This window comes from Bos mutus, chromosome 1 (assembly GCF_027580195.1).
Source record: "Bos mutus isolate GX-2022 chromosome 1, NWIPB_WYAK_1.1, whole genome shotgun sequence".
NCBI classification, from domain to species: domain Eukaryota; kingdom Metazoa; phylum Chordata; class Mammalia; order Artiodactyla; family Bovidae; genus Bos; species Bos mutus.
In genome coordinates this window covers 34,328,142-34,344,229 of record NC_091617.1, presented here as the reverse complement: position 1 = coordinate 34,344,229, position 16,088 = coordinate 34,328,142, and the positions used below count along the sequence as shown (strand labels likewise).

General features: G+C 39.0%; 1 protein-coding gene across 1 annotated transcript in view; it reads right to left on the bottom strand.

Annotated features, from left to right (window-relative positions):
• CHMP2B (charged multivesicular body protein 2B) overlaps window positions 1-15,802 on the bottom strand; it is a 33,857-nt gene extending 18,055 nt beyond the window's left edge. The window contains exon 1 of the mRNA XM_005895592.3: window positions 15,487-15,802. Within this exon, the coding sequence (XP_005895654.2) occupies window positions 15,487-15,787 (301 nt within the window). The 5' untranslated portion in view covers window positions 15,788-15,802. The remainder of the gene's footprint in view (window positions 1-15,486) is intronic.
• Between the last annotated feature and the right edge of the window lie 286 nt (window positions 15,803-16,088).

Sequence of the window (16,088 nt, the reverse complement as noted above, 5' to 3'; positions counted from 1 at the left end):
GCTATGGTTTTTCCAGTAGTCATTTATGGATGTGAGAGTTGGACCATAATGAAGGCTGAGCACCAAAGAATTGATGCTTTTGAATTGTGGTGCTGGAGAAGAGTCTTCAGATTCCCTTGCATTTCAAGAAGATCAAACCAGTCAATCCTAAAGGAAATCAACTCTGAATATTCATTGGAAGGACTGTTGCCGAAGCTGAAGCTCCAATACTTTGGCCTCCTGAAATGAAGAGCCAACTCACTGGAAAAGACCCTGATGCTGGAAAAGATGGAAGGCAAAAGGAGAAGAGGGCGACAGAGGGTGAGATGGTTAGATAGCATCACAGATTCAATGGACATGAATTTGAGCAAAGTCTGGGAGATAGTGGAGTACAGAGGATCCTGGGGTGCTCCAGTCCATGGGGTTGCAAAAAGTCAGACATGACTTAGCAACTGAAAAACAACAATTCAGTATAACGTTCGCAATAATGCCATGGAATTGGTTTTTCTATTATTTTATACGTATCCGAAAATATGTGTTAATAAGTTTAAATAACGTGCCCAAGGTCACAAGGTAGTAAGTAGTAATGCCAGATTTGGATGCAAGTTTTGTCTCCTGAATCAGTGGTCTTAATCATTTTACTAGAGTACCTTTTCAGTAAAGAGGTAGAATTTAAAACTACCACCACTACAACAGATAGAAGAGTCTCCTCATCAGATGGCACTGGGAAAACTAGTCAGCTACATGAGAAAAAAGAAAGAAAGAAAGAAATTGGACTCCTGCCTCACACCATATATAAAAATTAACTCAAAAGAGAAGAATGACTCAAATATAAGAGCTAAAATCATAAAAGACTTAGAAGAATACATAGGAGTAAATCTACATGATTTGGGTTTTGGCAATCGATTCTTAGATATGACACTAAAAGCACAAGCAACAAGAGAAAAAAATAGATAAAGCAGACTCCATGAAAACTAGAAACTGTGACTAAAGGGAATTATCAAGTGAAAAGACAATGTAGAAAATGGGAGAATATATTCGCCAATTACATATGAGTCAGAAGCCAGAATATATATATATATACACATATATATATATGTATGTATGTATGTATGTATAAACCTCTTACAATTCAAAAACAAAGGACAACTCAACAAATGAGTGAACACCTTGCACAGACATTTTGCCAAAGAAAATACATAAATGGCCAACAAATATTTGGAAAAGATACAAAGTACTCATTAGGGAAATCAGAAACCATTTCTCATCTGCCAAAATGGCTATAACCAAGAGTCTTCTTCAACACCACAGCTCAAAAGCATCGATTCTTCAGTGCTCAGCTTTCTTTATAGTCCAACTCTCACATCCATACATGACTACTGGAAAAACCATAGCTTTGACTAGACGGACCTCTGTTGGTAAAGTAATGTGTCTGCTTTTTAATATGCTGTCTAGGTTGGTCATTAACTTTTCTTCCAAGGAGCAAGCGTCTTTTAATTTCATGGCAGCAGTCACCATCTGCAGTGATTTTGGAGCCCCCCAAAATAAAGTCTGTCACTGTTTTCATTGTTTCCCCATCTATTTGCCATGAAGTGATGGGACTGGATGCCACGTTCTTAATTTTTTGAATGTTGAGTTTTAAGCCAACTTTTTCACTCTCCTCTTTCACTTTCATCAAGAGGCTCTTTAGTTCTTCTTGTGAGTAGGAATGTAAATTATTTCAGCCATTGTGGATAAAAGTTCAGTGGTTCCTCAAAAGTTGAACATAAAATTACCAACTCATCTCACAATTTCCCTCCTATTTACCCAAAAGAACTGAAAAAAAAAGTACCTAAACCATTACTCTACACAAATTCAGCACTATTTAAAATAGTCAAAAGGTGGAATCAACCCAAATGTCCATGAACTGGAGAGACAGGGGACTGGTGAGTCATTGCTTAATGGATACAGGGCTTTATTTTACGGTGATGAAAATGTTTTGGAACTAGAGATGGTGGTTATACACCATTGTGAATGTACTAAATGCTCCTGACCTGTTCACTTTAAAGTGATTAATGTTAAGTGAATTTCAACTCCATTAAAATAACAGCAAAGCCAGCAACCATTATCTTTTGTAGTGATGGAGCATCACAACTTATATTCTACACATTTCTTATTATAATGAAACTTTACTCAGAATAAAAATAACTAATTATACTGAGTAATAGGTATATTAAGTGCTTCACAACAACCCCCAAAGGTAGGTACTATTATTTCACTTGTTTCAGAGGCCGGAATTGGTATTTGGTGAGGTAATCTGCGCAAGGGAGAAAAAAGTGCTAGGCTTCACCCCACAGGCACTCTGATTCAATAGCCTCTGACTGTGAAGCTTGTAGGAAAACAAAAAATAAAGCTATCAGAGACATAATCCTTACAAATAGAGACAGATATCAACAAATAGCACTGTTAAACAGAATGAACAACATTTCACGTCATTATATAAAATCAACTACAATGACTGAATAAAAGTTAAAAATAAGATGTCAGAGCTCCTATATCCTACTTACAAAACATCTATTTCTCCTCCTTTACTTACTCTGTTTCTCAATTAAGTTATATTGGTGGACATCTCACACTCAGGATTTACTAAAGATACATTCTATATGTTCCTTACACACAGGAATAGGAAACCATACAATATCTATATAGGAGATGAGAAGAGAGGGAGCTCTCTCCCCTCACTCACTTTCTTCTAGATGGGAAACATGTTTCACTTAAAAAAGAAGGGGATAGTCTGTAGGCAAATATATTTGGGAAATGTTCAAGTTGAAAAAATTTTAAACCAATTTATTTGCTTCAAGGCTTCTAAGAACATTTAATATACAAAAGTACATTGTTAACCTTTAAGGGAAGAATATGTGGTCGGTTATTCTCCGAAGTCATTAAACCAGGAATCCTTTTAAAGAAACCTCTATTAGCATTTCTTGGGTAGCAGTGTTTCATGGAGCACTGGCTGGGATCCTATTCTTAAAAAACATGACTTGTTAGTTTGCTAGGGCTATTACAACAAACACCATAGACTGGGTGGCAGAAACAACAGAATTTTAAGGTGCTGGCAGGGTTGGTTTTTTCTGAGCCCTCTCCCTTGACATGAGATAGCCATCTTCTTCTTGTGTCCTCACATGGCCTTTTCTCTGGTATCTTTTCTTCTTCTTATGATAACACTGGTCCTATTGGATTAGGGCTCCACCCTCATGACCTCATTTAACCTGTTATCTCTGTAAAGACCCTGTCTCCAAATACAGTCACATTAGGGGTTGGGGCTTCTACATATGAATTTTAGGTGGACATAAATTTAATTAGGTCTACACACATGATGTTTTTCCTCTGAAATCTACAGACTGACACTAAACAAAAAAGCAAAGAAAGCTTTCATTTCCCCATCTTTCAAAACAATCATCAGCTTTTTCATCTTCACTACTTAAACCCTTTCAATTTCCATTTTTTGGACATAGTTCCCCTATCTTGCCCAAGACAATGGATTGGTATGAAAACACTGACCACTTATTCTACTATTTCAAAAGAAAATATGCCCTAAATTTAACACTATAGTATTACAAGTGAACTTTTGGAATACAATCCTTTTGCACACTAAAAACTCCCTGAATTCAACTAGGATAAGATGAAATATTAAGATAATGATGATGGTCTTCTAACATTACAAAAGTACTGAGCTGAGAGAGAAGCCACCATATTGATAAGTTGAATTGTGACTAGGTAATTGACACAGTGTAAAGCAACTGCTGAAAGCACTGACTGTTGGATCTAAAATGTTATCAATATACATTTTTTCATTACTAAGGTCATGTAATGAAAAATTTATATTTGGTCTTTGTCTTGAGTTCCTGGCACAGAGCTCCCAAAACTCTTGGAATTTCCTGAGTGATAGATATGTCTTTTGATCTAAGGAAGTGTACCTCTGGAGAGTTCAGGATGAGGCTGCTTACCAGAAAGTCCAAATTCTTGATTAGAAGGTGAGGCCTTTCAGCCCCATCTCTCAGGGGAGGGGAGTAGAGCCAGAGACAGGGTTATAAATATTCTTAAAGAGACTGGGTTCAGGATGGGGAACGTGGGTATACCTGTGGTGGATTCATTTCGATATTTGGCAAAACTAATACAATATTGTAAGTTTAAAAATAAAATTAAATTAAAAAAAATAAATAAAGAGACTGAAAGAGTTTCCAGGTTGGTGAACATACTGATATTCTGGGAAGGTAACATGTCCAGAGAGGGCCTAGATACTCTGAGCACCACCCCTCACCCCATCCCCCTGCACAGTACCTTGCTTCCACTTAGCTGTTCCTGAGTTGCATTCTTACAAATAAACTGGTAATACTAAGAACTTTCCTGAGTTCTGAGAGTTGTTCTAGTGTGTTTTCAGATCTGAAGAGGGAGTTGGGGTGACACTAGTGTTTACAGCCGGTCAGTCAGAAGTACTGGTGGCAATCTAAGACTTGTGACTGGCCTCTTAAGGGAGGACAGTTTTGTGCACAGAGCCCTTAACCTGTGGGGTCTGTACTAACTCCAAACAGTTGTTGGTTAGGATTGAACTAAAGTGCTGGAGACACCCACTTGGTGTCAGAGAATCAGAGTAAAGAATAGATAGAGCCATCTTTGTTGAAATACAAGTATTATGACATGATACTTTAATGACATGATATATTAATAAAACAATTTAATCGAAACTGTTTGACTTCACTTTTCTTAATTTTATGTAACTATGTGTACCATAACTGTCACTGTATATTAGAGAAGGAAAAATAAAGAAAATTAACTACTGCATATTTCACAGCCTGTTGTTAATGACCTATTAATATTTAAAGAGTTCTAAGCTATAATCCAAGAGCATCTAATGTTATACACTAGATTGTATAAAACAAAACTGTAACACTTTAAAATATATTAAAGTAAGAGGGAAAAGACAGTAAAATATTTTTTTCGTATGAGATAATGGGTGTATCCTATAAAACAAATTTTCTTTAAAAACAATTCCTGTACTAAACTCATAGTTAATAATTTAATCTTCAAATAATTCAGAAGGAATAACATGAAAAAGGTTCGGAGACACTCTTAATGTTCTGAAGTCAAAGTTTATTTCCCATTAAATTTATTTCTTAGTAGGTCTGATTTCTTCCTAAGGTTACAAGCTCTTTAAGAGCAAGAAGTATATTTTATTTATTTACCTATTTGTATTCTCATTTTACTTCATATCAACAACTATACCAATATAGTAGTTAACTGTAATCTAAGGGAATACAAACATATATATACCAAAATGTGAAAGGATTTATCTTATAGCCATAATTTAACAGGTTCTTTAAAAATATGTAATAAAATTTATTGGTTATCAAGAAAGATGACTAATAATTTAACAATAAAATCTACTAGTTATCAAGAAAGATGGTTGACAATTTAACAATGGCAAAATCTGAGCTATGACAGATTTTATGACATTTTCTACAAAGGAAAAATGGAGTACTGAACTTCCAAACTGTGAATATGCAGGGATGTGCCTACGGTATGCTCTCTCTGTTAGTACTTGGACATGTCAGAAGGTTCCAGGGGCTGCCCCACCCACCATCTTCTCCTCACCCACATCCAGCACAACACTGAGAAAAGGCCACTCAGGCCAGCTCCACCCCGGGCATTAAAGCCTTTCAGGCTCTTCTTATTGAACAAAGTAACACATATGTATAAGAGTGATAAGATCACTGACTTAAATTTTGGACTTAAGAAGATACAAACAGACCTAAGGTCATTCTTTGGTTCCCAGTCAATAAGGTCTATCTGATTACCAAAGAAAAGAAAAACAGAGAGCGCCAAAATAAAAAGTGAAATATAAAAGGGTCTCCCATGTGATCTAGCTCACTAGAATTTTCTACTGGGTTTGAGGCTAAGCCTCAACTTGAATCATAGTTATTATTTCTAGACTCTGCTCATTTCCATACTGTTTGCACATCTGAGGATTAAATTACAAGCTGCAAATATGAAAAGTGAAAGTCGCTCATTACAAGCTGCAAATATGAAAAGTAAAAGTCGCTCAGTCGTGTCCTACTCTTTGCGACCCCATGGACTGACTATACATGGACTATTCCAGTCCATGGAATTCTCTAGGCCAGAATACTGGAGTGGGTTGTCTTTCCCTTCTCCAGGGGATCTTCCGAACCTAGGGATCAAACCCAGATCTCCCGCATTGCAGGCGGATTCTTTACTTGCTGAGCCACAAGCGAAGCCCAAGAATACTGGAGGGGGTAGCCTATCCCTCCTTCTCCAGCGAATCTTCCCCATCCAGGAATTGAGCCAGGGTCTCCTGCATTGTAGGCGGATTTTTTTTTACCAACTGAACTATCAGGAAAGCCCACTTTTTTCTTTTTTTTTTTTCATCCTTTCAAGTGCCTATGTTTTGAGAGAAGGGAGGGAGCTCAAGCTTGCAGTCAGGATTACTGTGCCTCAGGAGCACTAAAGCACAACTCACAGACTATACCACTCAGCTGTGTTTAAGCTGGTCTCCTAGACAGCACCGGCTCTACCATGTACTGGGTTTGCCACTTTACTGTAAGGTCATGATGGACTTTTTAACATTACCATATTGTCTGCTTTTAAATGTGTTTCTTCAGAGAAAAATCATTTTGATTTATGCAACTGTATTGCCTATCCTGAATCTGACGATCACATGGATTGAAAAAGGAGCACAAAATGCTTCCACATCCTGCTTTACCATCTCCATGAACTGGCTTTTGGGGATTAAGATCCAAGAGGAGAGAGCAAGTGTCCTCTTTGTATTTTATGTGCAAGGTCTGCAAGCTAGTATCAGAGGAAATAGTGGCACTGTGGCACTGGTAGAGTGGGTGAAGGAGTATTAGATAAACTCTGATCATGGCTATGAACAGAAGAGCTGGGAGCATGAGTTCAGCTAAAGCTGGCATGTGGAGCTCCACAATGAACAACAAAGGGGGATGGGGTACTGGCCATGTGAGGATATACCATCTCCTTAGGTTGATGAGGGAAAAAAAAAAAAAAACTGCAAAAATGCTACAAACTCAAAGGTTAAGGGCTAAGAAAGAAATATTAATATTAGAGGTCAGTACCTAGAGAATACTGGCTTTGAAAATCAAATTTACAGAGGCAGAAGGACAATAACAGTGAGAGAGTGGGTGAGAAGAAATCAAAATTTGATAGGCAAAGCAAACTTGTTTCTCAGGCTTTGGACATAGTATATCAGAAATCTGAAAGAAAACGTATCACCTAAGTAACCAGTTTTAATACATGATGAAGAAAAAATAAAAACAAAAATAAACAACTATGGGAAACAGAAAGGAGAGTAGAGAATCATGCCACTCTGTACTTGGTCCAGACAGCCAGGGATTTGCTTAAAAACCAGGCTGAAGTTGAAAATCTCAGCGGGACTCACTTGATAGGAAAAGGTGGAACACTATGAAGAGAATAGGAGTCTAGCCCTGTGGTAGCATAAAAAGAAGCAACAAGGAATGCTTTTCCCCCACCAGGAAAGTCTCAAAAGTAACTCAAGCCCTGAGGAACTCATTGAAATGAATTTGTTCGTGATTGTTAAAATATCAGTGTTTTCAGGAATTTAAGGAAGGTTTTGAGATGTCACCTGTCAGCAGATCTTTGGGTCTCATGTGGGTCTCAAAGACACAGCCTTTAGCATGCTCATCAATAACAGCTTCAGAAAACTGCCAAGGGTGTTTTTCAGCTTAGATAAGTAAAGGAATGAGTGAAAGATCCTTTGAAAGAACAGTCTCACAGGATGGACTTGAAGGTAGAAAATGGTAGCATGAAAGGAAATACCAGCCTTTGGTATCATGTTTGGAATGGAGAAATGTAAAGGAAAGACATTTCATACAGAAATATCTGTTCCTGGGCTTCTGAAAGGGCTTCTTACTTTACTGTTCTCTATGCCTAGAAGGCTCAGGTACCTGGTCATCACATAACTATTTCTTTCTCAACACTGTGTTTTTCTCTCAAATGCCACATAAGTAGGAAAGTCTTTTCATCACCCAGGTAATCACTTCCCTCACAAACAACAGCAACAAAAACTGCAGTAATGAATTGGGGGGGAGGGTGGACAATTAAGGAAATTTGGAATTTCACTCCATATTAAATAATGCTATTGGGAGTTCCCAGGTGGTGCTAGTGGGAAAAAACACGCCTGCCAATGCAGGAGACATAAGAGACACAGTTTCAATCCCTGGGTCCGGAAGATCCCTTGGAGCAGGACGTGACAACCCACTCCAGTATTCTTGCCTGAAGAATCCCATGGACAGAGGAGCCAGGTGGGCTATAGTCCACGGGGTCGCAAACAGTCAGACACGACTGAGAGACTTACACTGTCACTTTCACTTCTGTACACTATTAACTTTTTTGAGAGTCATAATGGCATTGTGTTTGTACAGGTGAATATCCTATTCTGGGAAATATCTGCTGGATTGTCACAGTTTCATGATGTCTATAACTTACCCTAAATAATTCAACAACAGAAACCCACATATGCATACAAATGTACTCATAAAGACATACACACATAGAAAGGGAGAGAAAACAAATGTGGCATAATGTTAATAATTGGTACATTGAGGCAATGAGAAAATGGGTATTCACTGAATAGTGTCATTTCAACTTTTCTTCAGATCTGAAATTGTTCAAAAAAACAGAAAAGAAACAGTCTCTATTTCCTATAAATAAAATGTTGTAATACTTTTGCTCAGAAAAATGCTCAGAAGAGTACTGTGTTCGTGAATTCCTTATTCAATTATTTTTCTTTGGTGTGCCAAGAATTTAGGAACCAATCAGAAAGCAAAATTTGAGTTTTTAAATATTCAGGATAATAATCATTCTGGGAACACATACCATGCAAAGAAAGATCTGGGTACTGTAGGTAGCACCATGAGAATGCTGTAGTTTATCTGGAAGAAGGCACGGATATTTCTGAAAGGGATCTAATTTATGTAGGTGATAAATTTTATCCCCTCTTGTGCTATCAAAAATGTGGCATCACAACTGACTCTTGACAGATTTATCCAACTTAGTCAAAATTTCACAAATTTTGAACTCTGGAAAATCAGCATACATAAACAGCACCCAATAAGGCAAAGCCTAAGAAGCTTTGTTCCTCTACTGTCAGTAACAGTTCTCAAATTATCTCTAAACTTGCACTAAGGTTCAGGGTTGGTGTGATAATATAGATGTAGACTACAGGATGCTCTGGATATGGATACTGAGAACACCGCTCTTGGTTAGTAAATGCCACTATTTTGGCATTTAGTCTCTAAACTCTAAACTGCTGTAGAGTCATTCTCATTAATGCTGAAGACTCTGCAACCATCCAAATGTGGAATGTGGAAAAACTTAAGAAAAGCATAATCCAACTTTGGAAGTTCGTGAAGATCTACTTTCATTCAGGAAAATACAAACAAGAAGATGTTAAAAAAAAAAAAAGTGGGAGGGGGGCACAAGGAGTGAGGTATTTAACACAGTTTGCAAGAGAGTTCCAGAAAAACATCTATTTCTGCTTTACTGACTATGCCAAACCCTTTGACTGTGTGGATCACAACAAACTGTGGAAAATTCTGAAAGAGATGGGAATAAGAGACCACATGACCTGCCTCTTGAGAAACCTGTATGCAGGTCAGGAAGCAACAGTTAGAGTTGGACATGGAACAACAGACTGGTTCCAAATAGGAAAAGGAGTACGTCAAGGCTGTATACTGTCACCCTACTTATTTAACTTCTATGCAGAGTACATCATGAGAAACTCTGGGCTGGAGGAAGCACAAGCTGGAATCAAGATTGCCGGTAGAAATATCAATAACCTCAGATATGCAGATGACACCACCCTTATGGAAGAAAGCAAGAAGAACTAAAGGGCCTCTTGATGAAAGTGAAAGAGGAGAGTGAAAAAGCTGGCTTAAAGCTCAACATTCAGAAAATGAAGATCATGGAATCTGGTCACATCACTTCATGGTAAATAGATGGGGAAACAGTGGAAACAGTGGCTGACTTTATTTTTCTGGGCTCCAAAATCACTGCAGATGGTGACTGCTGCCATGAAATTAAAAGACGCTTACTCCGTGGAAGGAAAGTTATGACCAACCTAGACAGCATATTCAAAAACAGAGACATTACTTTGCCAACAAAGGTCCATCTAGTCAAGGCTATGGTTTTTCCAGTGGTCATGTATGGATGTGAGAGTTGGACTATAAAGAAAGCTGAACACCGAAGAATTGATGCTTTTGAACTGTGGTGTTGGAGAAGACTCTTGAGAGTCCCTTGGACTGCAAGGAGATCCAACCAGTCCATCCTAAAGGAGATCAGTCCTGGATGTTCATTGGAAGGACTGATGTTGAAGCTGAAACTCCAATACTTTGGCCACCTGATATGAAGAGCTGACTCATTTGAAAAGACCTTGATGCTAGAAAAGATTGAGGGCAGGAGGACAAGGGGACAACAGAGGATGAGATGGTTGGATTGCATCACCGACTCGATGGACATGGGTTTGAGTGAACTCCGGAGTTGGTGATGGACAGGGAGGCCTGGCGTGCTGTGGTTCATGGGGTCACAAAGAGTCGGACACGATTGAGTGACTGAACTGAACTGAACTGAGGTGGCACTGAAGAAGAATTTCTAGAGAAAGAAAAAAACCTGTTCAAATTAGCTACAGGAAGAAAAAAAGAGAACTCTACACATAAAGGTATCATAACTAAAAAAACATCAGAGTGAGAAAGAGTATGATATATACAGATGAATATGAGAAGGGTTCTTAGTGAAATGACATGGCTAGTAAGGAAGACAAGGAACAGATCAAGCATGGCACTCACTCGATCCTTTCATGCTAGAGACTCAATAAATGGATTTACAGTGAGGAGCAGCATAGTGAGGAGTAGCATGGTAAGGGAGAAGGCAATGGCACCCCACTCCAGTACTCTTGCCTGGAAAATCCCATGGACGGAGGAGCCTGGTAGGCTGCAGTCCGTGGGGTCACTGAGGGTCAGGCACGACTGAGCAACTTCACTTTCACTTTTCACTTTCATGCACTGGAGAAGGAAATGGCAACCCACTCCAGTGTTCTTGCCTGGAGAATCCCAGGGACGGGGGAGCCTGGTGGGCTGCTGTCTATGGGGTCGCACAGAGTCAGACACGACTGAAGTGACTTAGCAGCAGCATAGTAAGATTTGGAGTTCATATATATATATCAATCACATAGGCAACTTTACAGATGAATGATTTACAGGCTATGAAGCTACAAGAAGGAAATGCAGAAAAATGACGTAAGAAAGTTTAAGATAAATGGGACCTGAATGAGAAAAAGAAAGATCATATGTGACAAACATTTAAGAGACAAAAGGAGGACTTGGTAATTAATTAAAGGTAGAGGGCAAAATCAAGGACTGCTACACATCGGAAGATGAAAACCCAGGAAAAGAACTGACTTGAAGGAGATGGTGATGAATTCTTTTGGGGACCTCTTTTAATTTGAGGTACTCTGGGACATCAAGGTGGAGATACTTAGGAAACTATTAGATATACTGATCTGAAACTCAGAAAAATATATCTAAAGATACACAATTGGGATACATCAGCACTTAGGTTATAACTAAAATAAGAGTTTAGATAAGATCATGTAGGGAGAAAATGTACAGTTAGAATAATGGTAATCCAAGATGGAACCAAGCAAAACACTAACATTTAAAGGCAAGGTTAAAATAAGAAAAGAAGGAAGAAAGAAAAGAAAAACATAAAAGGAAAAGGAGTAGTCAGAAGAATTTGTGGAAAATGAAGACAGTGTTATGTCATGCAAACCAAAAGAGAATTTCAAGGAAAAAATTATTATCAAAATCAAATGCAAAACATAGCCTAAGAGATGATCACTAAAAATGGGATTCAGTGATCTAGAAGTCACTGATGATCTTAGCAAGATCTCATTTATTACATGAGATGTAAATCAAACTGCTGTACAATGGTGGGTGGGGGGACGTCAGAGAAGTAGAGAAGTGGGGATAGGAGACATCACCACTCCTTTGAGAGATTTAGATGAAGAGTAAAATGAATTGGAAAATACTTCCTAAGAAAACGTTGGGTTAAGGGAAAATATTTCCACTAAGAAAATTTTGGCTTATAGACAAAAGGTATGCCTTACATGGTATCTACCAAATGCTGAGAATTCCTTGTACTTAGCAAGAACAGCAAAATTAAATTGTGCCGCAGGCTTTTCAATAAGAAACAAACAACAATGATAATGCTCAAAGAGAGAAAGTCATGTCTCTGTCACCTAGTAGCTGAATGATCCTGGGCAAGTTACTTAGTCCTTTGCGTCTCAGTTTCCTCATCTATAAAATGGAGATGACAATAGTGCTTATAGGTTTTGTTAAGAATTAAATAAGATACAGATACAATATGCTAACACAGTGTGCTGGCTTAGACTAGCACCTCAAATTTGTCTTTGTTGAGGATAACAGACAAAAAGTATATCGCGCTTAAAGACCTTCACTTTTTAACAGGCATATTTAGCTGTGCATTCACAAGTCCTCATGGCATCTTGACTTACAGGTTCATAATTAGATTAAAAAAATAGGTCACCATTAGTCCACTTAGGGAAAAAATACAAAAGGAAAACAAAACAAAAACATATATGCATGTACATGTACATATATATATACAAGTAGTTTCAGTTGTGTCTGACTCTTCATGACCCTATGGGCCATAGTCCGCCAGGCTCCTCTGTTGATGGAGTCTCTCCAGGCAAGAATACCAGAGTGGGTTGCCATGACCTCTTCCAGATGATCTTCCTGACCCAGGGATCGAACCCACATCTCTCACATCTTCTGCATTGCAGGCGGATTCTTTACCGCTGAGCTACTGGGGAAGGCCTATATAATGTGTGTGTGTGTGTGTGTGTGTGTGTGTGTGTGTGTGTATACATATATATATATATATCTTATAAATCAGTAAAAGGAAAACCAAGTAGTCAACTGTAATTTCAAATTCAAAAGAATCTTTCTCTTCCTTAGCACTGAGCTACAATTCTCATTAATTTCTGTAACAAAGTATACACTGCAGAGACTTGTTCATCTTTGTGTCAAAAATGAATTAAACATAACTCTGAATAGTAATAAGTGCTGTAATGTTTTCTCCCCTTTTAATTTACATATGCAGTATTCTTTAATGATATTGTATGCAACTCTTCTAGCCAATCCAAAGAGACAAGAAAGATTCAATTATTCTCCAGCTCTATAAGTAGTTACATATTTTTCTTATATATCAGAATTTCATTACTGCCGAAACAGGTAAAAAGACAGCATATAGTAAAAGATCTTATGATCAATAATCAACGATTCTGAGAATCTGGCAGATATGCATAAGAATACGTTCACTTTCAAAATATATAGCCTCATTACTGCTAAGATGAATGCTGTCACCTTTTAAACAAAACATCTTTTTTTTTTTTTCTGAGAAAATAAAGAATAAAAGCATCAGCAAATCTCCAGATCAAAATAATGAAAGTACAGATCTACAATTAAGATGTCATTAAGTGATCTCAATTGACATGATAATTTAAGAAAACATCAAGTATGCAGTTTGCTGGTTATAGTGAAATGTACATAGTGGCCAAATTTATATTCAGAAATTTCACACTCAGATCTTTAAGTCAGTAGATAGTTCCTTCCAAAAGTCCTTAAGATTTTTTTCTTGCAAGTAAGTCTATTTAGCAAAAACATCATTTCTTGGATGAATTAACTCAGCTGCAAATAAGTATACAGTTAAACATGCTCACTGCACATCCTCATTGTCTTTTTTTTTTTCTGCTCTATACTTCAAGTACAATTGTCACTGGATTGCCAAAAGCACCAGGAAGCACAGCACTGAGAATATAGAACTGATTTTTATGTCTTTGTAATTTGACAGACATCAAGCAATTAGAGCTAGGACGTTTCGCTTTTAATGTTAATTTTAAAATTTTAATTTGTAATATCATAGTAAGAAGATGCAACCCTTTACCTCTGTACAATTCTCACTCTATGAGACTTAAATAACCAAAAAAAAAAAAACCTCCCCCCCCCCGCCCCGGAGTACTATACAATAACTGAAAACCATAATGTTGGTACTGAACACTGAAAAAATAAAGTGTCATGTTAAAGATTAACATTCTCAGGTAAAATACACACAAAACTCATTTCACATAATTGCATTACTTCCTATCCAAACTTGATAGTTATTGCAAGTATTGTAAGTGGTATTTCTCAGTTAATAAAAAGTCAATTTCACCCACTCAGAATAACCAAAAATTATTATTATGTATCACACAGTATTATGCTGTGTGACAAATTAGGGGTAAAAAGACATGTGCTGAAGTAAAAGGTAGTGCGGAGGGTAAAGATCCTATCTCTGTCATCCTCCAAAAAATAACTGTGGCAGCACTGGAACAGTCAATACAAAGGAACGAAGGAGTTACCCCACGTCTGGATTGAGCACCCTGTTTGTACCAATCACTGTCTAGCTACCACTGCTCCTTTTGTGGCAGTTAGACCCTTACAAAGAAGTGATTCTTTGATTGAACCAGCAACAACCTAGACTCAACATGTAATGAGAAACACGATTTCTAAATAATTTGAATGAATTTGATTCCTGGTAAAGTCAATGAAAATATCAAGGCTAACTAAACAGCCATATAAGCATTTATGACAATCATTGCTTACAAACACCAATTTGTATATTCCTGTATTCACTTTTTCCCCTTAAAATGACATTGAGTTAAATGTCTGAGGCAATGCAAGCATATTAAAACCTAAGTGTCTATGCAGATAATGCAAACCACATTTCTTACTTTAGACAGCAAGATATTTATACGAGACAGAAGTCAACTATGAAAACGAAATCCAGGTACCTCCCTTGGATTTCTTTTATTTTTCTACTGGTGTCAGTCAAGAAGCATTTATTTCACATCTCTGTTGATGGTGTGTTCCCAGGGCAAGACTGGTCCAGACCAAGTTCATTTGGTAACTGGAGCCTATTACACCCTCCCCCCACGTCAACACAGGTTTCCGGTTTGGATGCTCCCAAGTAGTACAGCTCCAAACTGAAGGAGCAGTAAACACTCAGAGGAAACCAACAAGAAATTCATCAAATCACCAAATCTAATGACAGGCAAGGGTCAACCGCATCCTGCCTCCAGGAAATGCTCAGGATACAGCTGAAGGAGAAACCTGGGGACGGGGCGGGGCTGTTAAGGATTGTGTTATCAGAGAGAGGAAGCCAGACTGCCCAGGTGAGATTGAGGTAGGGCGAGTCCGAAGAGACAGGGAAGTGGAAAAGTGACGCACGAAGGCGGTCACCTGTGGGGCCACTTGATCCAGCCCCGCCCCCAGGGACAGCAACAAGAGTCAAGGCCGGAAGTCCCCCAAATAAGCCTGGGAAACGCAGAGCTAGGCCTTTTCAGCCAGGCACGGAACTCACCATCCACGGTTTTCTTCTTGAAGAGGGACGCCATGGTCAGGGACCGCACCCGGGCAGCCCGGCTCGGCCCAATCCGGCCCGCGAGTGAGAAAGAACAAGGAGGGATATGACAGACCCTTGAAAGGTTCGGGATGGCGGAGCGGATGGACAATTGAAGAGGGCGGGGTCTGCAGTCAGGACTCGCGGAGAGCGGGTATCCTCGAAGCCTGCCGCAGCCGAGTTGCCCGGAGCTCAGGTGACCGCGAACTAAGACACTTTTTGGAGAAGTCACTTCTAGGCGGCGCCTGCGCCGTTTGCGCATGCGCCTGCGCACTGCGGCGCCTGAAGCCGCGGCCGCTGCCCTCACTTCAGCGGCTGCCGACTCTCCAGCTTGCTGGGGTCCTGGCGCCAGGAGTGATGAGCCGCTAGCGATGTTAGCAGTACTTGGGGGATCGCGGGCAGGGTCAGGTGGCTTCTAGGTCCGGGTTCCACGCTGAATGCAGACAGAGATGATCCTTAGCGCCCTCCGTGCCCACCAAGAAGCTGGAAGTAGGGGTCCCCAGAATCCTAGGACAAGCGTGGGTCGTCCTGGAACCAGTTGATTAATGACCATCCCCTTGCTG